Genomic DNA, 24,817 nt, shown 5'->3' with positions numbered 1-24,817 from the left:
GTGCTTTGAGCTTTACTAAAGTGTCTTTAATTAATGTGGCTGCCCTTGCATTTGGAGCGTAGATATTCAGAATTGAGAGTTCCTCTTGGAGGATTTTACCTTTGATGAGTATGAAGTATCCGTCCTTGTCTTTTTTGATAACTTTGGGTTGGAAGTCGATTTTATTAGATATAAGAATGGCTACTCCAGCTTGTTTCTTCAGACCATTTGCTTGGAAAATTGTTTTCCAGCCTTTCCCTCTAAGGTAGTGTCTGTCTTTTTCCCTGAGATGGGTTTCCTGTAAGCAGCAGAATGTTGGGTCCTGTTTGTGTAGCCAGTCTGTTAGTCTATGTCTTTTTATTGGGGAATTGAGTCCATTGATATTAAGAGATATTAAGGAAAAGTAATTGTTGCTTCCTTTTATTTTTGTTGTTAGAGTTGGCATTCTGTTCTTGTGGCTGTCTTCTTTTTGGCTTGTTGAGGGATTACTTTCTTGCTTGTTCTAGGGCTTGATTTCTGTCCTTGTATTGCTTCTTTTTCTGTTATTATCCTTTGAAGGGCTGGATTCGTGGAAAGATAATGTGTGAATTTGGTTTTGTTGTGGAATACTTTGGTTTCTCCATCTATGGTAATTGAGAGTTTGGCAGGGTATAGTAGCCTGGGCTGGCATTTGTGTTCTCTTAGTGTCTGTATAACATCTGTCCAGGCTCTTCTGGCTTTCATAGTCTCTGGTGAAAAGTCTGGTGTAATTCTGATAGGCCTTCCTTTATATGTTACTTGACCTTTCTCCCTTACTGCTTTTAATATTCTATCTTTATTTAGTGCATTTGTTGTTCTGATTATTATGTGTTGGTAGGAATTTCTTTTCTGGTCCAGTCTATTTGGAGTTCTGTAGGCTTCTTGTATGATCATGGGCATCTCTTTTTTTATGTTTGGGAAGTTTTCTTCTATTATTTTGTTGAAGATATTAGCTGGCCCTTTAAGTTGAAAATCTTCATTCTCATCAATTCCTATTATCCGTAGGTTTGGTCTTCTCATTGTGTCCTGGATTACCTGGATGTTTTGAGTTAGGATCCTTTTGCATTTTGTATTTTCTTTGACTGTTGTGTCGATGTTCTCTATGGAATCTTCTGCACCTGAGATTCTCTCTTCCATTTCTTGTATTCTGTTGCTGATGCTCGCATCTATGGTTCCAGATCTCTTTCCTAGGGTTTCTATCTCCAGCGTTGCCTCGCTTTGGGTTTTCTTTATTGTGTCTACTTCCCTTTTTAGTTCTAGTATGGTTTTGTTCATTTCCATCACCTGTTTGGATGTGTTTTCCTGTTTTTCTTTAAGGGCCTGTACCTCTTTAGCAGTGCTCTCCTGTAATTCTTTAAGTGACTTATGAAAGTCCTTCTTGATGTCCTCTATCATCATCATGAGAAATGTTTTTAAATCTGGGTCTAGATTTTCGGTTGTGTTGGGGTGCCCAGGACTAGGTGGGGTTGGAGTGCTGGGTTCTGATGATGGTGAGTGGTCTTCATTTCTGTTAGTAGGATTCTTACATTTGCCTTTAGCCATCTGGTAATCTCTGAAGCTAGCTGTTATAGTTGTCTCTGGTAAGAACTTGTTCTTCAGGTGACTCTGTTAGCCTCTATAAGCAGACCTGGGAAGCTAGCTCTCTCCTTAGTTTCAGTGGGCAGAGTATTCTCTGCAGGCAAGCTCTCTTCTTGCAGCGAAGGTACCCAGATATCTGGTGTTCGAACCTGCCGCCTGGCAGAAGTTGTGTTCCACTCACCAGAGGTCTTAGGATCTCGTGGGGAATCCTGTGTGGGCCCTTGCAGGTGTTGGGCGACTCCGCTGGCAAGGTACACCGGTGCTCAGGTGGGGCAGAAGGGACTTGTGCCCCAGGTCAGGCCCGGGTAGTCTGCTTCCCTATTTACCACAGTCTCAGGTTCCAAGCGATTGGATTGGGGCAGAAGCTGTGTTCCACTCACCAGAGGTCTTAGGATCTTGTGGGGAATCCTGTGTGGGCTCTTGCGGGAGTGGGGCGACTCTGCCGGCAAGGTACCCTGGTGCTCGGATGGGGCGGAAGGGTGAAATTCTCTTTCATTGTGGGGTCTTTGTGTGCTTTTGTACCATGGTGACTGTGGCATCAGAGAATGAGTTTGTTGGCGTTCCTTCTGTTTCTATATTTGTGGACTAGTTTGAGGACTACTGATATTTTTTCTTCTTTGAAAGGGTGGTAGAATGTTGCATTGAAACCATCTAGCCTAGGACATGTTAAGTTTTGATTTGTTTGTTCGTTTATTGGTTGGGAGATTTTAATTCTTGCTTCTATTTTATTAGGGGTTATAGGATTATTCAGATAGCTTATCTGGTATTCATTTAGATTTAGTAATTGGTATCTGTCTAGAAAATCATCAATTTCATTTTGATTGTACAATTTTGACAAGTATAGGCCTTGGAAGTAAGATTTAATGATTCTTAGAATTTCCACAATGTCTGTTGTTATGTCTCCATTCATTTCTGATTTTTGTTAATTTGGGTACTATCTCTCTGCATTTTTAATAGGTTTGTTGTGTCTTATATAAAAGAAAGAAAGAAAGAAAGAAAGAAAGAAAGAAAGAAAGAAAGAAAGAAAGAACATGGATTTGTTTGTAAAGGTGAAGTATGCTGAGGTAGAAGGGGGTGCCTCTGTGGACCCATGCTGATGCATCACTTCTTCCTAAAGTACTAGCCATACAACAGATACAATATGGAGAAGGATAATTGAGGAAGGAGTAGAAATATAGAAATACAAAGGGAGAGAGAGAGGGGTGAGGAAAAGAAGCTGGTCAGGAACAAGTGGAGAGACATGGGGGTGGGGGAAGAGGAATGGGAAGAAAAAGTACAGAGAGGGTAAGGAAGTAAAAGGTTAAGAGAGTAACATAGTGAGGAGAGGGCAAAAGGCCCCTTTTATAATGAGTCAAGCATACTTGACAGTTGCCAGGTAATTGAGGTGGAGCATAGAAGCATTGCTAACAAGCTTGACTAAGGATTTGTGTATCTTGGTGGTTTTCTAAAAGAACTAGCTCTTGGTTTTGTTAATTTTTTGTATGGTTCCCTTTGTTTCTAATTGACTATTTCAGCCCGTAGTTTCATTATTTCCTGCTGTCTACTCCTCTTTGTGTATTTGTTTCTTTTTCCCTTTTTTCCTTGAACCCTCAGATATACTTTTAATTTATTAATATGAGAATTCTTCAATTTCTTTATGAGTGCACTTAGTGCTATGAATTTTCCTCTCAGCAATGCTTTCATTGTGTTTCATAACTTTGTATACATTGTACCATGTTTTCAATGAATTCTAGGAAGTCTTTGATGTCTTTATTTCTTCCCTGAAATTTAAAAAGAGCTGTTCAGTTTCCAAGAACATGTAGACTTTCTGCTGTTTCTTTTGTTGTTGAAGTCCAGCTTTAATCCATGGGTTTATTTCTATCTTCTTGTATTGTGGAGGCTTGTTTTGTGTCTGATTATTTTGTCAATTTAGGGGAAGGATCCATGAAGTGCTGAGAAGTAGACATATTCTTTTATGTATGTGTAAAATATTCTATGGATAACTATTAAGTCCATTTGAATCATAACCTCTGTAAGTTTCATTATTTCTCTGTTTAGCTTTAGACTCAATGACCTGTCGATTAGTGAGAATGGGATGTTGAAGTCTCCAACTACTAATGTGTGCAGTTTTATTTGCAATTTAAACTTTACTGATGATTCTTTTACAAATGTGGTTGCATTAGAAGAAGAGATGTTGAGATTTGAGATGTTTTCTTGATGGATTTTTTTCTTTGATGAGTATGAAGTATCCTTTTCTGTCTCATTATGTTACTTTATGTTGAAAGTTTATTTCACTAGACATTAAATGGCTACTTCAGCTTGTTTCTTGGGCCCATTTGATTAGGAAATCTTTCTCTGGGCTTTTATAGTGAGATAATGTCTATCTTTTTTGCTGAGATCTATTTCTTGTATCCAGTAGAATGAAGATTTATGTTTACATATCCATTCTGTTACGCTGTTTCTTTTTACTTGAGAATTAAGTCCAATGATTTTTTGAGAGATATTAATCACCAATAATTGCTACTTCCTATTATTTTGATGATGGTGGTGGTTGAGGGTCTGAGCCAAAGTGTGTGGGTATGTTTCACTTAGATTGGTTTTAATAGTATGAAATTACTTTTTATGTTTTCTTGAGTGTAGTTAGCCTCTGTCTTAGTCAAGTTTTCTATTCCTGGACAAAACATCATGACCAAGAACCAAATTGGGGAGGAAAAGATTTATTCAGGAATGGAACTCAAGCAGGTCAGGAAGCATAAGCTGATGCAGAGGCCGTAAGGTGATATTTCTTACTGGCTTGATTCTCCTGATTTACTCACCTTGCTTTCTTATAGAACCCAAGACTACCAGCTCAGAGATGGTACCATGAAAAAAGTGGCCCTCATTCCTTGATCAATAATTGAGAAAATGAATTACAGCTGGATCTCATGGAGGCATTTCCTCACCCAAAACACCTTTTTCTGTGATAAGACCATCTTGTGTCAAGTTGACACAAAACCAGGCAGTACAATTGACATGTTGTCAACTTGACACACAAACATATCACTGTTAAGTCTCAACCCTTACTTTCTTATTCTTCCCCAAGATCTAAATAACTTTAAAAGTCCCAGAGTTTTGTATATTCAAAGTTCAACCCCTTTAAAATATCCAATATCTTTTAAAACTGCAAGGTATTTTTTAAAAATTCAGTCTCTTAACTGTGGGCTCCACTAAAATACCTTCTTACTTCAAGAGGGATAAATATCAGGGCACAGTAACATTCAAATACAAAATCAAACTCCAACCTTCCAATGTCTGGGATCCACTCACAATATTCTATGCTCCTCCCAGAGCTTGGGTCACTTCTCCAGCTCTGTCCTTTGTAACACACACCTTGTATTCTAGGCTCCACATACCTGTATTACACTGCTGCTGCTGTTTGTGGTGGCCATCTCATGGTACTGGCATCTCCAAAACACTGCTTTGGCTGTAACTAGGCTTGACCAAAACCTCTCCTGGGCTCTTTTCATGGTGACAAGCCTCAACCCTTTGGCATGACCCCTCTGTCCTGGGCCATGAATTGCAACTGAGGCTCTACCTTCAACAATGGCCTTTCACAACCTCTCACAGTGCCAAGCCTCAGCTGCTCTTCATGACACTGTCATGCCTTCAAAACCAGTACCACATGGGTGACTCTTACACATTATCAAGTCCAGTTACTGCAGGAGGTACAACCTTGGCTATCTCTGGACCACAGCTTCTTAGTGCTCTGACAAAACTTAACAGATGGTTTCACCCCAATGTTGCTGGTCTCTTCTTAATACAGCTAATTTCTTAGCTCCAGCTAACCATCTACCATAGTCCCAGTAATGCAGTTTTCCCTTTAGTAGTTCTGGTATTTTGTTAATCACAGATGATTCTTCAGGTCCAGCTAACCAAACCTCAAAATCTTCACAATCAAAATAGCAACTGCCCTGATAATTATCTTTAATCTTCCCTCTGAAATTAAACAATCCAGGCCTCCATCTTATGCACTGTTCTTAGCATTATCTTCTATGCTCCTACATAACATCCCACAGATCATTTTACACCAAATGGGTCTTCTAGAGATTTCCCTGGTGAATTCCAGTTCATTCTTTGAGATTCCTCTGACTGTTGTCTCTTTCATACCAACATTCTCCCCAGCTATGGAGTTGTTATTCTAGTGGTTGCTTACTTGTTACATAGTCCTTCCACAGTCCTCCCCAAAACATGGTCATGTTGACACACCATTTCTGGTACCATTTTGTCGTAGTCAGGGTTTCTATTCCTGGACAAAACAAGAACCAAGTTGGGGTGGAAAGGGTTTATTCAGCTTACACTTCCACGTTGATGTTCAACACCAAAGGAAGTCAGGAATAGATCACAAGCAGGTCAGGAAGCAGAAGCTGATGCAGAGGCCATAGAGGGATATTACTGGCTTGCTTCCTCTGACTTACTCAGCTTTCTTTCTTATAGATCCCAAGACTTCCAGCCCAGAGATGATACCACCCAAAAGTGGTCCACCCCCTTAATCACCAACTGAGATAATGCCTTACATCTGGATCTCATTGAGACATTTTCTCACTCAAACCTCCCTTTTCTGTGATAACTCCAGTTGTATTAAGTTGACACAAAACCAGTCAGTACAGCTACCAAATATTATTTGATATACAAGATGGGTTCTTAAAAATAAAGCCATCTGCCCCAAAATGCCATTAGTTATTATGTTTAGAAATCGTGCTCTAACTCCATATTTTTTTCTCTTCCAGTGAGAAATAAGAAATCTTATAATCAAACAAATCATAAGCAAAATACTTTAGTCTGTGGCTAGGCTCTTTCATGCATACAAAGAAGAGTCTACTAGTTTTCATGCCCAAGTGGAAACTGCAATTCCTCAAAAGGTTGTAAAAACTCCAAAATGATAGTCTTGACTTTGCTCAAGATATGGTATAAGTAGATTGCTAGTGGAGAGGTGTAAATTTACATTTGGCACTACTTAGGCATGAGTAAAATGCTTCCATCAGCCAGAAAGGACCACTTCCTTTGTCATATAAATGTGCTTACATGTCAAATCATAAAACTAACTTCTAGGCAACTCTGCTTTCTGAAACTTCATAGTTATGAATATCACAGCCTCCATATTAGTTTTTTGGTCCTTCTAAACTCCCCCACTATTCCACTGTTATGTTACTTCCCAAGCTATGTCAGCTAACTAAACTTTTTAGCTCTTCAACAGAACCTCTTATAAGTGTCAGGAATCTTAAATTATTTTTGCTATTTTCTCTTCTCTGGAGCGATTTCCCTGGTGATTTCCAGTTGATTCTTGTAGATTCCTCTGACTGTTTTCTCTTTCATACCAACCTTCTTACAGTGGTTGCTTAATTGTGCACTTGCTTTCACTAGTGTAATGCTACTGTAATAGTTTGGTTATGTAACATTTTTTTTTTTATTTCATTAGATTTTTTTAAAATTTACATTTCAAATTTTAACCCCTTTCCTTATTTCCCTTCTGAACACACCATATCCCTCACACTGCTCACTAACCCACCCACACCCACTTCCCTGTCCTGGCATTCCCCTACAGTGGAGAATTGAGCCTTCACAAGACCAAGGGACTCTCCTCTCACTGATGCCCCAAAAGGCCATCGTCTGCTACATATGTGGCTGAAGCCTTGAGTCCCTCCTTGTGTACTCTTTGGTTGGTAGTTTAGTCCCTGGGAGCTCTGGTGTTACTTGTTGTATCATGTTGTTGTTCCTGCTATGGGGTTACAAACCCTTTCAGCTCCTTGGATCCTTTTGCTATTACAGTACAATTGATCCACATACTCATTTGATGTGATCTACAATTTCAAGCCAATTCAAATTCCTAGTAAATATGTGAGTTATATATTTTTTTAATTTCCATTGTCAACAATAGATATATTTAAAGCAATCTCATGCATTATTAAAATTACATGTATTATTAAATGTACCCTAGAAATAAAAGTATATGTAACTACTATAAAAGTATAACTAATAAAAATAAAATAAAATTGAAATCTGAACTAAAACATTAGTATTGAATATTAACTGCAACATATTTGTTGAGTCATCTTAGTATCTTTACCATTAACTAAAAAGAAATTAGTTTTTGATAATTCCTACACAGTTATATAAACAAGGGGGGTATTTTTTCTATTTTCTTTTTTTATTAGATATTTTCTTCATTTACATTTCAAATGTTATCCCAAAATTCCCTTATACCCTCCCCCTGCCCTGCTCCCCTACCTACTCACTCCTACTTCTTGGCCCTGGCTTTCCCCTGTACTGGGGCATATAACGTTTGGTGGACCAAGGGGCATCTCTTCCCAACGATGGCCAACTAGGCCATCTTCTGCTACATATGCAGCTAGAGACACGAGTTCTGGGGGTACTGATTAGTTCATATTGTTGTTCCACCTATAGGGTTGCAGACCCCTTCAGCTCCTGGGTACTTTCTCTAGTTCCTCCATCGGGGGCCCTGTGTTCCATCCTATAGATGACTGTGAGCATCCACTTCTGTATTTAGCAGGCACTGGCAAAGCCTCAGAGGAGACAGTGCTATCAGGGTCCTTTCAGCAAAATCTTGCTCGCATATGTAATAGTGTCTACATTTGGTGGCTGATTATGGGATGGACCCACAGGTGGGGCAGTCTCTGGACGGTTCATCCTTTCCTCTTAGCTCCAAACTTTGTCTCTGCAACTCCTCCCATGGATATTTTATTCCCTATTCTATGGAAGAATTAAGTATCCACGAATTGGTCTTCCTTCTTGATTTTCTTGTGTTTTGGAAGTTGTATCTTGGGTATTCTAGGTTTCTGGGCTAATATCCACTTATCAGTGAGTGCATATCAAGTGACTTCTTTTGTGATTGGGTTACCTCACTCAGGATGATATCCTCCAGATACATCCATTTTCCCAAGAATTTCATAAATTCATTGTTTTTAATAGCTGAGTAGTACTCCATTGTGTAAATGTACCACATTTTATGTATTCATTCTTCTGTTGAGGGACATCTGAGTTCTTTCCAGCTTCTGACTATTATAAATAAGGCTGCTATGAACATAGTGAAGCATGTGTCCTTATTACCAGTTGGAACATCTTCTGGGTATATGCCCAGGAGAGATATTGCAGGATCTACCGGAAGTACTATGTCCAGTTTTCTGAGGAACTGCCAGACTGATTTCCAGAGTGATTGTACAAGCTTGCAATCCCACCATCAATGGAGGAGTATTCCTCTTTTTCCACATCCTAGCCAGCATCTGCTGTCACCTGAATTTTTGATCCTAGCCATTCTCTCAGGGTTGTTTTGATTTGCATTTCCCTGATGATTAATGATGTTGAACATTTTTTCAAGTGCTTCTCAGCCCTTCAGTATTTTTCAGTTGAGAATTCTTTCTTTAGCTCTGTACCCCATGTTTAATTTGAATTTCTGGAGTTCAGCTTCTTGAGCTCTTTGTATATATTGGCTCTTAGTCCCTTATCAGATTTAGGATTGGTAAAAATTCTTTCACAATTTGTTGGTGGCCTTCTTGTCTTATTGACAGTATCTTTTGCCATACAGAAGCTTTACAATTTTCTGAGGTCCAATATGTCTCTTTTGACCGTATAGCATAGGCCATTGCTATTCTGTTTAGGAATTTTCCCCCTGTGCCCATATCTTCGAGGGTTTTCCCCAATTTCTCCTTTATAAATTTCAGTGTCTCTGGTTTTATGTGGTATTCTTTGATCCACTTATCCTTGAGCTTTGTACACGGAGATAAGAATGGATCAATTTTGCATTCTTCTACATGTCAGTTGTCCCAGCACCATTTGTTGAAAATGCTGACTTTTTCCCACTAGATGGTTTTAGCTCCCTTGTCAAAGATCAGGTGATCATAGGTGTGTGGGTTTATTTGTGGGTCTTCAGTTCTATTCCATTGATCTACCTGCATATTCTTAAAATGTTTTCTGATTTTCTTTAAGAAATTCCTAAGTTTATGCAGGAAAATATTAAACTTACCAATTTGAATTTTTACTATCCTTCTCTTTACTTAAATCCAGTTTACATTGGTAAATTTGATTCTGAAAGTATTACATCATCATGAAATATCTAGTTCTCTAGGCTCTTCTCCATGTGGTATTTTTTTTTTAATATTGAAAATACATTCTTCTCTCATACCATGTACCTCTACCACAGTTTTCTCTCCTTAAACTCCACTAGCTCCACTCAAACTTCCCTTCTCTACCATATATATTTCCTCCTCTGTTTTCCTTTAGAAAAGAGCCAGCCTCCAAAAGACAAATAGGGTAAAACAAGATACAATTAGAAAAGGCAAAAAAAAAGGGCTGGAGAGATGTCCCATCTATTAAGAGCACTGACTGCTCTTCTGGAGGTCCTCAGTTCAATTCCCATCAAGCACATGGTGGCTCACAACCATATCTTTAAAACAAACAAACAAACAAACAAACAAACAAACACACAAAGAAATGATGAAGGCTAGACATGGAAATCCAATAAAGGGAATAGGGTTTAAAGAACAGGAAAAAGAGTCAGAGACACACTCACTCACACTGTTAGAAGCCCTACAAAACAGGAAGCTAACAGCCATAAAATACAAGCAGAGAACATAGCTCATGTAGTTTATAAAATAAAGTTTTTAAGTAATATTTTATGATGAGTATGATATTTAGAATTCTTTCATACTTCTTCCCTTTTGTAACAGCAGATAAAGGAAACCCTATACGTGATATGCTTAGTTGAGATACTGCTATTTTCCATCCAATTAGTATAGAACAATTTGAAGTCATACCAGAAGAAAAACAAAAACAATGCCCAACTTGGACAGAAACATTTCTTATAAATTTGTACTCATAATATCAGGAATGTAGACAGTGTTGATAATTACGAAAACCCAAATCTAAAACATTACCATTTGTACTTTGCAGGACTTCTTGTGGGAGAAAAACTGGAGAACAACCAGAGGCAAGTGGAAAATGGACAATCCAATTCTATGTTTGAAAAACCATGTAGAACAAAAGTAAATGCAACTCACACATTGATAACACGTCCATCTACCAGAAGTCAGACAAGAAAAAGATTAAGAAGCCCACAAAATTCAAGTGAAAATTCAAAGTTGGAAAGTAAGTTGTATTAAGTGATGATATGATTGCTTCATGGTATGGAAAGTTTTGATTTTATTGGGGGGGGGGTGACAGTGGACAGCCAGAGGCATTTCAAAGAGTACAGAACCAAGAGAGAAAAGCAAAGTAGAAGAAATGTGGACAGCATTCTGGACATGCCCATTGATATCTGTGAGAGATGGGAGAAGAGCAGTAGATAGACAATAGAGAAATAATAGTGAGAATAGCAGAATAAGGTACACAGAATAGTGGGAGTAGATAGATGATAAGTATTATCAGTATCTTCAGGAGAAAAGGGCCAAAAGAACTGTGTGGGAGATTTGAAATGTATTTTCCATAGACAATGAAGGATCCTAGAGGCCAACATGGACCATAATATGATGAAAATCAACATTAGTATATGCTAATTGGGGAGTAGTATGTGCCTTTTGCAAGATGTAAAGGAAATTGTTCCTTTTGGTAGCCAGAGAGTTAGCTTCACAAGTTCCTAAGGGATGCTGGCTTTTATCTAACTGCTAAAAATCCTCCTATAGTATAGATTGAGCTGATTTCACGATATTTGGACTGCCTTTTGGAGATCAGGTCATTTGTATTTCCTTTGTACCAGACATAAGTCACCACTAAATTCAATGCTTAAAATTTTCTGGATTTTTAAAAAATTTTTTAAATCAAAAGTTACTATTCAGTAGAGTGTTTTCCATGGAAGAGTGAATTTGTGACATGGAATTTGTATCATTTTTTTTCACAGGTATTTTCTTTTTTTTAAAGATTATTTATTGGGTATTTTCTTTATTTACATTTCAAATATTATCCCTTTCCTGATTTCCTCTCAGAAAACCCCCTATCCCCTCCCCCTCCCCTGCTTACCCACCCACCCACTCCCTTATTCTTCCCCTGGCATTCCCCTAAAATGGTGAATAGAGCCTTCACAGGATCAAGGGCTTCTCCTCTCATTGATTTCCAACAAGGCCATCCTCTGCTAGATATGTGGCTGAAGCCTTGAGTCCCACCATGTATACTCTTTGGTTGGTGGTTTAGTCCCTGGGAGCTCTGGCAGTACTGGATAGTTCATATTGTTGTTCCTCCTATGACACTACAAACCCCTTCAGCTAATTAGGTCCCTTCTCTAGCTTCTTCATTGGGAACCCTGTGCTCAGTCCAATGGATGGCTGTGAGCATCCACTTCTGTATTCGTCAGGTACATGCAGAGCCTCTCAGGAGACAGCTATATCATGCTCCTGTCAGCAAGTACTAATTGTCATCTACAAAATTATCTGGATTTGATGGTTTTATATGGGATGGATCCCCAGGTGGGGCAGTCTCTGGATGATCATTCCTTCATTCGCTGCTCCACACGTTGTATCTGTAACTCCTTCCATGGGAATTTTGTCCAACCCTTCTAAGAAGGATCAAAATATCCACACTTTGGTCTTTCTTCATCTTGAGCTTCATGTGGTTTGTGATTGTATCTTGGGTATTCCAAGCTTATGGGCTAATATCCTCTTACCAATGAGCACCTATCATGTGCATTCTTTTGTGATTGGGTAATCTTACTCAGGATGATATCCTCCAGATCCATCCATTTGCCTAAGAATTTCATAAATTTATTGTTTTTAATAGCTGAGTAGTACTTCATTGTGTAAATGTACCACATTTTCTGTTTCTGCTCCTCTGATGAGGGACATCTAGGTTCTTTTCAGCTTCTGGCTATTATAAATAAGGCTGCCATGAACATAGTGGAGTATATATCCTTATTACCAGTTGGAGGATTTTCTGGGTATATGTCGAGGAGTGGTACTGCTGGGTCCTTAATTAGTATTATTGACAGCTATTTTTATTGTAATTTCATAACATGTCATTTATTTTTGATAATCCTCCATACTGTTGGTTTAATAAAAGTCACTATATATATGTAATAGTTCTATTTTGAAGAGTCAGATGTTCAACATCTTGAACAGTTCAAGAAAGGCTGTATTATGATAACAAAATATATCTTACCTACAGAAAATTATGTTTCTCTATGAAGGTATTTTTAATCTTGAGAAGTAATTGTGAATTGTTTAAACTAAGTTTAGACACCACCCTATTACTTATCCACTATAGATTAAGACTATTTCTGGTATGATATAATATAATATAAAAAATACTTTCCCAGTGAAATCATCATGGTATAAATTATGTATTGCTGATACTGAAAAACAAAACAAAACATGTACTATGCATAGAATTTATAATGCTTTCTCATTGTGAAATATGGATTATTATTCTTATGCAAAGGTGATTAAAACAGTTTTCTTCTTAAAATGGTATTATATTAATCCAACAGATTATTTAACAAAATTAAGGTATGTAGACCCTACAATTTGTATCTCATTGCATTTCAAATCTGTACAGTGATATGTGTAGGGTTCTCTTTTTACACATCTGTTTTATATTCTGTTACTTTTTTATTTGGTCTTCACATCCCAATATGCTTAAACAGCTATCACAAGGGGCTCTTCTCTCTTCTCTACCTCTCCCCTGAAAATTTTCTGGTACTGAGTGTACCGTTTAAATTTTTGGAGACTTATTCTTCATCTTCAGTTCCACCTTCAAACATATAAGTTTGACTCAGTTCATAGTAGAAGTAGCCCCTATAAACAATGAGCCTTTCAGGATAAACATGTCACTTTTTTTATTGTTGCTGAAAACCATGTTTTACTGCCATGACTGACCTTTTCAGATAGCTGCTCTCCTACTATCCCTGATTGACCCTGGAAACTATAACAAACCTTGATATAGTATGATCTTCTATCATCTGTGCCACTTGCTATTACTCTTTCGTAGCGAAATTTCAAAGCACAGCTATGTGATTTCTCTCCATTTTGGAGTTCCTTTCCAATCTTGTGCTGTTTGATGGTAACTGGTGTAGGCAATCCTTTGTAGCATGTCCTTAGTGTTATTTTTAAGAGTCTGCCTAATCTGCTTTTTTTTATGTAATTAAAATATGGCAGATAGTGAACTAAGAAAACACCAACCTTGGACAGCAAAAGATCACAATAATTCAATCATCCCAATGTCAGTAGAGTGGTAAGTGTTAATTAACGTGAATGGTACAATCTTGATTGCATGAAACACTTATTTGTAAAATTTCTTGCAGGAAAATATGCAGAAAATAAAGAAAGGCAAATGGAATATCCACAGTCTCCATCAATAATTAAAAAAACATATTTATCAAAAGAAATTGAACCTGAAATATTGACAGTATATGATAGAACTCAGAGAAGAACAAGAAGGAGGAGCCAAGGACTTCCAAGATCCAACAACTCGAATAGATGTCAGTAACATTTGAATTTTCCAAATTTAATATTATGTTAATTTCCATATATTACTTAACTCTTTTGAACATATTACAGTAAAAGAAGCAGTGAAATTTTAGCAAGACAAATAATTTATTGGCATATAAGAAGATTTAAGTTGCAAATTATAGGGGGTTTTTAGGCTTTTCCAACAAGGAATGTTCTCAAAACACTATAAATAATGGAACATATATAGGAACTATCCTCTATAATTTTAGTTTTTCTGGACTATAAATTGTAAACCATATATTATTATAATTAGTAGTAGTAATAATAGTACTAAATTATTGTAAACAAGTAAGAGAGCATCTCAGTGTAATTTTGATACACCATTACTTCCTGATGGCAAAAGACATTCATCACTTTTTCCATGTGTTTGTTGCTTACTTGTAATTATTCTTTTGAGAATTCATAAAAGAATGTGTATAACAACAAATGAAATTTTGCATAATTCTATTCCCCTCCTCAGGGCCATCCATTAATGTCTGTAAATCAGTTTTGACTATGATGATTGGTAGTATCCATGGATATGTTTAATCTGTGCAGTGTAACAAGGCTAAGAATGCTTTTAGTCATCTTACCATACAGTCCCATCCCACACAAGCACATGGCTCTCAATACTGTTGGTACTTCACTTAAAAATCCTACTTGAAACCAAGATTTTTTGCTTCTCCTTCAGGAAGCAATAGCAAATTTTGCTATATAAGTAATGCTTATTATTATGTTTTATTTACCTTTTAATTTCCCATAAAGAGATGTAGTTCATGAGTCAGAAATTAATTTACATAGTAATAAATATTTAAAAACAAAAATTGAACTTTGAAACAAGTGTTTTATCTAGTGCAAAATTTGTTTTGAAGGTTAAAAACGTAACTCAGCAGTTAAGATCACCTTGTGTTGTTCCAAAGGACCTGTGTTCAATTTCTTTCCCCAGTTTGGGTATCTCATACATGTTTAGGACTCTAGATCAGGGAGATCTTATTCTTCCTGGTTTTAATAGGCATCTGAACATATTTAATACACCCACACACATAGATGCATACACATGTATATAACATAAGTAAAACTTTTAAAAATCTTCGTTTTAGAATTTTAGGTGTATTTTCTTTGTTTATATTAGTGTCTTGATTATATTCCTCTCCATAGTGATTTATAAAATTCTGAAAATGAATGAAATGTTCTGTGATTCCCTTTAAATTTTCATAAACTTATCTAATAAGCTGTTATTTCAATGGTAGTTTTAAGACCCTCTTTCCTTGTAAATTTAGATTTGTATGCTTTGCAATTTTATTGATTTGTAATGACTCTTTATGAAATCTGAATGAAATTCAGATTAAAATATCTAAATCAGTAGGTGTTTGTTTTCATTCTCTTTTGAAGCACTGACAAAAAATATACATTCTAACTTTGACAATTTCTTTCTGATTAACTTCCATTATATATTTACAGGTGGAGCAAATACTGCAGATGTTTTGCATAGTGTTGACTCTGAAAGCGGCCAACTTAACTCCCTACAACAATCTGAAAAGAGAACAAAAATGGGGATAGAGGAGTGTGGGTTTTGGACAGCAAACTGTCAGGGTAACTCAAGCAATGATATCACTGGTAGGATGAGATTTACCTGTAATAAAGGGAACACAATTCCACAAAATGGCCTTTCAGGGCTTAGCTGTCATGACAGTAACAGGAAAATCCATAAGCAATTAGACTATCAAGAACTTGAGTCAATGCATGTAACTCCATTTACACAAGAAGGAAATATAACTGAAGTTTTAATGGAAGACACATGTAGTAAAGAAACAAGTACTAGACGAAAGACTCCAGACATTCTGACACTTAAAGAAACAATTGAAAGTAGGTTACATCCAGATACCAAGGATGTGGCACTGGGGGGACCTCATTATTGTTTATCACTTGAAACTTTTGAAGATCTTAGGAAGGATAAGGCTTACATTTTTTCTAATAGTCACACATTTTTACCATTGAGAGACAATTTAGCCATATCTGAGTTGCAAAAACTATATTTCTTTCCATCATTTCCAACAATAGAACACATATTGACAGAGAGCACTGCTCATAGAAGTCAGTCTACATCTGTAACACCAACTAAGTTTACCACTGTGGAAATTGATCAAAAAGAACACACAAAGACCTCTTCATGTTCTAACCAGACAGATATACAAATTTCTGACGTAATTTCTGATGATGAAACTTTAAATACTAATTTAGAATGTACAATACCTTCAGCTCCTTGTGAAACATCAGGGAACATCATGCTAGGAGTTTTTGAGGTAGATGATAATTTCACTGAGTTTGACTTACAATCTTGTGACTCATTGTCAAGTCAAAATAATAGAAGAGTTCATTCTGGCCACAGTAGAATTTCTAGATCTGTTTCCAGCTTAAATTCAAATTCTACCACTAGTTCTAGTACAAATCACTCACTTCTTTCTTTATTAAATTACAGTCAACAGTTTTTACCTGTTTCTAGTACGAGTGACAATATTATTGGCAATGACATAAATTTGCCACATACCTCACAAATTAATCAAGAAAGCAATGAATTCATTGTATTTAATTGCCCACCTTTTGAGGCCAGGCAACAAATGCATGTTACAAGCCCAGAAACATCTAATGATAGTGATTATTGGCCAGTTTTGCCTGATTTTTCAAACTTCAATGATATTCATAATAACCACCCTAAAGGACTTACCGAAGAACAGATTAATAATTTACCAGTAATTTATTTTTGTGAAAATGATGAAATAAGCCACTGCAGTATTTGTCTTACACAATACATAAAAAACAGTAAGATCCGTGTACTACCTTGCTTTCATGAATATCATGATAAATGTATTGATCGCTGGCTGTCTGACAACTCTACCTGTCCTATTTGTCGCAAACATATAATAAATTCTGATGACACAGAATTTCTATTTTGAGTCCTGAAACTCAGATAAATAAATTGTTATAATACTGAATGAATCATTTTCATTTACTGTCTTACTTTGAGTTTCTTTTTTTTTTTTCCATTTTTTATTAGGTATTTAACTCATTTACATTTCCAATGCTATACCAAAAGTCCCCCATATCCACCCACCCCCACTCCCCTGCCCACCCACTCCCCCTTTTTGGCCCTGGTATTCCCCTGTACTGGGGCATATAAAGTTTGCAAGTCCAATGGGCCTCTCTTTCCAGTGATGGCCAACTAGGCCATCTTTTGATATATATGCAGCTAGAGTCAAGAGCTCCGGGGTACTGGTTAGCTCATAATGTTGTTCCACCTATAGGGTTGCAGATCCCTTTAGCTCCTTGGCTACTTTCTCTAGCTCCTCCATTGGGAGCCCTATGATCCATCCATTAGCTGACTGTGAGCATCCACTTCTGTGTTTGCTGGGCCCCGGCATAGTCTCACAAGAGACAGCTACATCTGCGTCCTTTCAATAAAATCTTGCTAGTGTATGCAATGGTGTCAGCGTTTGGATGCTGATTATGGGGTGGATCCCTGGCTATGGCAGTCTCTACATGGTCCATCCTTTCATCTCAGCTCCAAACTCCGTCTCTGTAACTCCTTCCATGGGTGTTTTGTTCCCAAATCTAAGGAGGGGCATAGTGTCCACACTTCAGTCTTCATTCTCCTTGAGTTTCATGTGTTTAGCAAATTATATCTTATATCTTGGGTATCCTAGGTTTGGGGCTAATATCCACTTATCAGTGAATACATATTGTGTGAGTTTCTTTGTGAATGTGTTACCTCACTCAGGATGATGCCCTCCAGGTCCATCCATTTGGCTAGGAATTTCATAAATTCATTCTTTTTAATAGCTGAGTAGTACTCCATTGTGTAGATGTACCACATTTTCTGTATCCATTCCTCTGTTGAGGGGCATCTAGGTTCTTTCCAGCTTCTGGCTATTATAAATAAGGCTGCTATGAACATAGTGGAGCATGTGTCCTTCTTACCTGTTGGGGCATCTTCTGGATATATGCCCAGGAGAGGTATTGCTGGATCCTCCGGTAGTACTATGTCCAGTTTTCTGAGGAACCGCCAGACTGATTTCCAGAGTGGTTGTACAAGCCTGCACTCCCACCAACAATGGAGGAGTGTTCCTCTTTCTCCACATCCTCGCCAGCATCTGCTGTCACCTGAATTTTTGATCTTAGCCATTCTGACTGGTGTGAGGTGGAATCTCAGGGTTGTTTTGATTTGCATTTCCCTGATGATTAAGGATGTTGAACATTTTTTCAAGTGCTTCTCTGCCATTCGGTATTCCTCAGGTGAGAATTCTTTGTTCAGTTCTGAGCCCCATTTTTTAATGGGGTTATTTGATTTTCTGAAGTCCACCTTCTTGAGTTCTTTATATATGTTGGATATTAGTCCCCTATCTGATTTAGGATAGGTAAAGATCCTTTCCCAATCTGTTGGTGGTCTTTTTGTCTTATTGACGGTGTCTTTTGCCTTGCAGAAACTTTGGAGTTTCATTAGGTCCCATTTGTCGATTCTCGATCTTACAGCACAAGCCATTGCTGTTCTGTTCAGGAATTTTTCCCCTGTGCCCATATCTTCAAGGCTTTTCCCCACTTTCTCCTCTATAAGTTTCAGTGTCTCTGGTTTTATGTGAAGTTCCTTGATCCACTTAGATTTGACCTTAGTACAAGGAGATAAGTATGGATCGATTCGCATTCTTCTACACGATAACAACCAGTTGTGCCAGCACCAATTGTTGAAAATGCTGTCTTTCTTCCACTGGATGGTTTTAGCTCCCTTGTCGAAGATCAAGTGACCATAGGTGTGTGGGTTCATTTCTGGATCTTCAATTCTATTCCATTGGTCTACTTGTCTGTCTCTATACCAGTACCATGCAGTTTTTATCACAATTGCTCTGTAGTAAAGCTTTAGGTCTGGCATGGTGATTCCGCCAGAAGTTCTTTTATCCTTGAGAAGACTTTTTGCTATCCTAGGTTTTTTGTTATTCCAGACAAATTTGCAAATTGCTCCTTCCAATTCGTTGAAGAATTGAGTTGGAATTTTGATGGGGATTGCATTGAATCTGTAGATTGCTTTTGGCAAGATAGCCATTTTTACAATGTTGATCCTGCCAATCCATGAGCATGGGAGATCTTTCCATCTTCTGAGATCTTCTTTAATTTCTTTCTTCAGAGATTTGAAGTTTTTATCATACAGATCTTTCACCTCCTTAGTTAGAGTCACGCCAAGATATTTTATATTATTTGTGACTATTGAGAAGGGTGTTGTTTCCCTAATTTCTTTCTCAGCCTGTTTATTCTTTGTATAGAGAAAGGCCATTGACTTGTTTGAGTTTATTTTATATCCAGCTACTTCACCGAAGCTGTTTATCAGGTTTAGGAGTTCTCTGGTAGAATTTTTAGGGTCACTTATATATACTATCATATCATCTGCAAAAAGTGATATTTTGACTTCCTCTTTTCCAATTTGTATCCCCTTGATCTCCTTTTGTTGTCGAATTGCTCTGGCTAATACTTCAAGTACTATGTTGAAAAGGTAGGGAGAAAGTGGGCAGCCTTGTCTAGTCCCTGATTTTAGTGGGATTGCTTCCAGCTTCTCTCCATTTACTTTGATGTTGGCTACTGGTTTGCTGTAGATTGCTTTTATCATGTTTAGGTATGGGCCTTGAATTCCTGATCTTTCCAAAACTTTTATCATGAATGGGTGTTGGATCTTGTCAAATGCTTTTTCTGCATCTAACGAGATGATCATGTGGTTTTTGTCTTTGAGTTTGTTTATATAATGGATTACATTGATGGATTTTCGTATATTAAACCATCCCTGCATCCCTGGAATAAAACCTACTTGGTCAGGATGGATGATTGCTTTAATGTGTTCTTGGATTCGGTTAGCGAGAATTTTATTGAGGATTTTTGCATCGATATTCATAAGAGAAATTGGTCTGAAGTTCTCTATCTTTGTTGGATCTTTCTGTGGTTTAGGTATCAGAGTAATAGTGGCTTCATAAAATGAGTTGGGTAGAGTACCTTCTACTTCTATTTTGTGAAATAGTTTGTGCAGAATTGGAATTAGATCTTCTTTGAAGGTCTGATAGAACTCTGCACTAAACCCATCTGGTCCTGGGCTTTTTTTGGTTGGGAGACTATTAATAACTGCTTCTATTTCTTTAGGTGATATGGGACTGTTTAGATGGTCAACTTGATCCTGATTCAACTTTGGTACCTGGTATCTGTCCAGAAATTTGTCCATTTCGTCCAGGTTTTCCAGTTTTGTTGAGTAGAGCCTTTTGTAGAAGGATCTGATGGTGTTTTGGATTTCTTCAGGATCTGTTGTTATGTCTCCCTTTTCATTTCTGATTTTGTTAATTAGGATTTTGTCCCTGTGCCCTTTAGTGAGTCTAGCTAAGGGTTTATCTATCTTGTTGATTTTCTCAAAGAACCAACTCCTCGTTTGGTTAATTCTTTGAATAGTTCTTCTTGTTTCCACTTGGTTGATTTCACCCCTGAGTTTGATTATTTCCTGCCGTCTACTCCTCTTGGGTGAATTTGCTTCCTTTTTTTCTAGGGCTTTTAGATGTGTTGTCAAGCTGCTAGTATGTGCTGTCTCCCGTTTCTTCTTGGAGGCACTCAGCGCTATGAGTTTCCCTCTTAGAAATGCTTTCATTGTGTCCCATAGGTTTGGGTACGTTGTGGCTTCATTTTCATTAAACTCTAAAAAGTCTTTAATTTCTTTCTTTATTCCTTCCTTGACCAAGGTATCATTGAGAAGAGTGTTATTCAGTTTCCACGTGAATGTTGGCTTTCCATTATTTATGTTGTTATTGAAGATCAGTCTTAGGCCATGGTGGTCTGATAGGATACATGGGACAATTTCAATATTTTTGTATCTATTGAGGCCTGTTTTGTGACCAATTATATGGTCAATTTTGGAGAAGGTCCCGTGAGGTGCTGAGAAGAAGGTATATCCTTTTGTTTTAGGATAAAATGTTCTGTAGATATCTGTCAGGTCCATTTGTTTCATAACTTCTGTTAGTTTCACTCTGTCCCTGTTTAGTTTCTGTTTCCACGATCTGTCCTTTGAAGAATGTGGTGTGTTGAAGTCTCCCACTATTATTGTGTGAGGTGCAATGTATGCTTTGAGCTTTACTAAAGTGTCTCTAATGAATGTGGCTGCCCTTGCATTTGGAGCGTAGATATTCAGAATTGAGAGTTCCTCTTGGAGGATTTTACCTTTGATGAGTATGAAGTGTCCCTCCTTGTCTTTTTTGATAACTTTGGGTTGGAAGTCGATTTTATCCGATATTAAAATGGCTACTCCAGCTTGTTTCTTCAGTCCATTTGCTTGGAAAATTGTTTTCCAGCCTTTCACTCTGAGGTAGTGTCTGTCTTTTTCCCTGAGATGGGTTTCCTGTAAGCAGCAGAATGTTGGGTCCTGTTTGTGTAGCCAGTCTGTTAGTCTATGTCTTTTTATTGGGGAATTGAGTCCATTGATATTAAGAGATATTAAGGAAAAGTAATTGTTGCTCCCTTTTATTTTTGTTGTTAGAGTTGGCATTCTGTTCTTGTGGCTGTCTTCTTTTTGGTTTGTTGAATGATTACTTTCTTGGTTGTTCTAGGGCGTGATTTCCGTCCTTGTATTGCTTCTTTTCTGTTATTATCCTTTGAAGGGCTGGATTCGTGGAAAGATATTGTGTGAACTTGGTTTTGTCGTGGAATACTTTGGTTTCTCCATCTATGGTAATTGAGAGTTTGGCCGGGTATAGTAGCCTGGGCTGGCATTTGTGTTCTCTTAGTGTCTGTATAACATCTGTCCAGGCTCTTCTGGCTTTCATAGTCTCTGGTGAAAAGTCTGGTGTAATTCTGATAGGCCTTCCTTTATATGTTACTTGACCTTTCTCCCTTACTGCTTTTAATATTCTATCTTTATTTAGTGCATTTGTTGTTCTGATTATTATGTGTCGGGAGGAATTTCTTTTCTGGTCCAGTCTATTTGGAGTTCTGTATGCTTCTTGTATGATCATGGGCATCTCTTTTTTTATGTTTGGGAAGTTTTCTTCTATTATTTTGTTGAAGATATTAGCTGGCCCTTTAAGTTGAAAATCTTCATTCTCATCAATTCCTATTATCCGTAGGTTTGGTCTTCTCATTGTGTCCTGGATTACCTGGATGTTTTGAGTTAGGATCCTTTTGCATTTTGTATTTTCTTTGACTGTTGTGTCGATGTTCTCTATGGAATCTTCTGCACCTGAGATTCTCTCTTCCATTTCTTGTATTCTGTTGCTGATGCTCGCATCTATGGTTCCAGATCTCTTTCCTAGGGTTTCTATCTCCAGCGTTGCCTCGCTTTGGGTTTTCTTTATTGTGTCTACTTCCCCTTTTAGTTCTAGTATGGTTTTGTTCATTTCCATCACCTGTTTGGCTGTGTTTTCCTGCTTTTCTTTAAGAGCCTGTAACTCTTTAGCAGTGCTCTCCTGTAAATCTTTAAGTGACTTATGAAAGTCCTTCTTGATGTCCTCTATCATCATCATGAGAAATGTTTTTAAATCTGGGTCTAGATTTTCGGTTGTGTTGGGGTGCCCAGGACTAGGTGGGGTGGGAGTGCTGCGTTCTGATGATGGTGAGTGGTCTTGATTTCTGTTAGTAGGATTCTTACATTTGCCTTTCGCCATCTGGTAATCTCTGAAGCTAGCTGTTTTAGTTGTCACTGTTAAGAGCTTGTTCTTCTGGTGACTCTGTTAGCCTCTATGAGCAGACCTGGAGGGTAGCACTCTCCTTAGTTTCAGTGGGCAGAGTATTCTCTGCAGGCAAGCTCTCTTCTTGCAAGGCAGGTACCCAGATATCTGGTGTTCGAACCAGACTCCTGGCAGAAGTTGTGTTCCACTCACTAGAGGTCTTAGGATCACGTGTGGAATCCTGTGTGGGCCCTTGCGGGTGTCAGGCGACTCAGCTGGCAAGGTAGCCGGGGCTCGAGTGGAGTGGAAGGGGTTTGTGCCCCAGATCAAGCCCGGGTAGCCTACTTCCCTATGTACCGCAGTCTCAAGTTCCACGCGATTGGATTGGGGTAGGCGCTGTGTTCCACTCACCAGAGGTCTTAGGGTCCCGTGGGGAGTCCCGTGTGGGCCCTTGCGGGTGTTGGGCAAGACTCTGCTGGCAAGGTAGCCCGGGGCTCGAGTCTTGAGTCGAGCGGAAGGGACTTGTGCCCCAGATCAGGCCCGGGTAGCCTGCTTCCCTATGTACCGCAGTCTCGAGTTCCGCGCGATTGGATTGGGGCAGGCACTGTGATCCACTCACCAGAGGTCTTAGGGTCCCGTGGGGAGTCCTGTGTGGACCCTTGCGGGTGTTGGGCAAGACTCTGCTGGCAAGGTAGCCCGGGGCTCGAGTCTCGAGTCGAGCGGAAGGGACTTGTGCCCCAGATCAGGCCCGGGTAGCCTGCTTCCCTATGTACCGCAGTCTCGAGTTCCACGCGATTGGATTGGGGCAGGCACTGTGATCCACTCACCAGAGGTCTTAGGGTCCCGTGGGGAGTCCCGTGTGGACCCTTGCGGGTGTCGGGCAAGACTCTGCTGGCAAGGTAGCCCGGGGCTCGAGTCTCGAGTCCTTACTTTGAGTTTCTAATGGTTTGAAAAATTCCATGACCAAAAGCAATATTGGGCAAATTATACTCAAACAAGACAGGAACCTAGAAGCAGAAGCTGATTCAGAGAGCATAGAAGAGTGTTGCTTACTGGCTTCTGCTTTATACAGTCATTTTTCTTTCACAAAATTCAATGAGATGAGCCTACCCACATTAATCCCCAACTAAGGAAACACCCTTAAGGATTGCCTGCCTATAATCCAATTTAATGGGATCATTTTCTCAATTGAATTTCACTCATCTCAGGTGACTCTAGCTTGTGTCATATAGACAAAAACTAGCCAGTAAAATTGATACTTTGTCAACTTGACACACAAACATCATCACATTTAAGACAAACCTTTTCCTTTCTGGAGGACCTCAAGAGTTTAATTAATTTTGCAATGTAAAACATTTAAACTTTCCACATCTCACAGTTTTTCTTTATAAATTCTGCTACTATAAAATTTCAGTCTCTCTCTCTCTCTCTCTCTCTCTCTCTCTCTCTCTCTCATTTTTAAATCGTTGTCTCTATAAACTCTAAAGTGTCTTTAAAAGTTCAAAGTCTCTCAAGTGTGGGCTCTTACAAAATTAAAATAAGTTAAATATTTTCTTATTACAATAAGGAAGAACAGGGCATAATTACAATCATACCAAAGCAAAATCAAACCCCAACAATGTATATTTTAGTAAAAGACTTCTAGGATTCATGCCAGATCTTCTTGACTCTTCCAAAGTGCCTGTCAAAACAACTTGTCGCATAGGCTCAGGAAAGCTCCACTTGATATTTGCTACTCTCCTTGGTGGCAATTGCATGGTTCTGGCTTCTCCAAAATTCCAGGTTTTCCTCCTATAACTGGGCTTCACTTTTATCAATTGTATCTTCTGGGCTTTCTTTACAGTACCATTGATAAATTCTCTTCATGATCCCATCAATCCTGAGACTTCAACTGACACTGAAGCTAAACCATCACTAATGACTTCTCATGGCTTCTTACAGTTTCAAACCTCAGCTGTTCTTCAAGATTCCTTCATGTCTTCAAAACTGGTAGCCCCTAGTAGATTCTTTAATGTGACAAGGTTGGCTGCCACTATTATTTGTACTGACCCTCAATTCTGAATGTCTATGCCCCAAACACAAGGCCACTGACTACTGTAAAGGCAACATTGCTAAAGCTTACATTGC

General features: G+C 38.3%; 1 protein-coding gene and 1 pseudogene across 1 annotated transcript in view; both read left to right on the top strand.

Annotated features, from left to right (window-relative positions):
* 4930595M18Rik (RIKEN cDNA 4930595M18 gene) overlaps nt 1-17,007 on the top strand; it is a 38,548-nt gene extending 21,541 nt beyond the window's left edge. The window contains exons 2-4 of the mRNA NM_173435.3: nt 10,498-10,692; nt 13,832-14,008; nt 15,480-17,007. Of these exons, the coding sequence (NP_775611.2) occupies nt 10,498-10,692; nt 13,832-14,008; nt 15,480-16,972 (1,865 nt within the window). The 3' untranslated portion in view covers nt 16,973-17,007. The remainder of the gene's footprint in view (nt 1-10,497; nt 10,693-13,831; nt 14,009-15,479) is intronic.
* LOC115489112 overlaps nt 1-24,817 on the top strand; it is a 369,100-nt pseudogene that overhangs the window by 328,630 nt on the left and 15,653 nt on the right.

The sequence above is a fragment of the Mus musculus genome, chromosome X (assembly GCF_000001635.26).
Source record: "Mus musculus strain C57BL/6J chromosome X, GRCm38.p6 C57BL/6J".
NCBI classification, from domain to species: Eukaryota; Metazoa; Chordata; class Mammalia; order Rodentia; family Muridae; genus Mus; species Mus musculus.
This window is presented reverse-complemented; position numbering and strand designations above follow the sequence as displayed.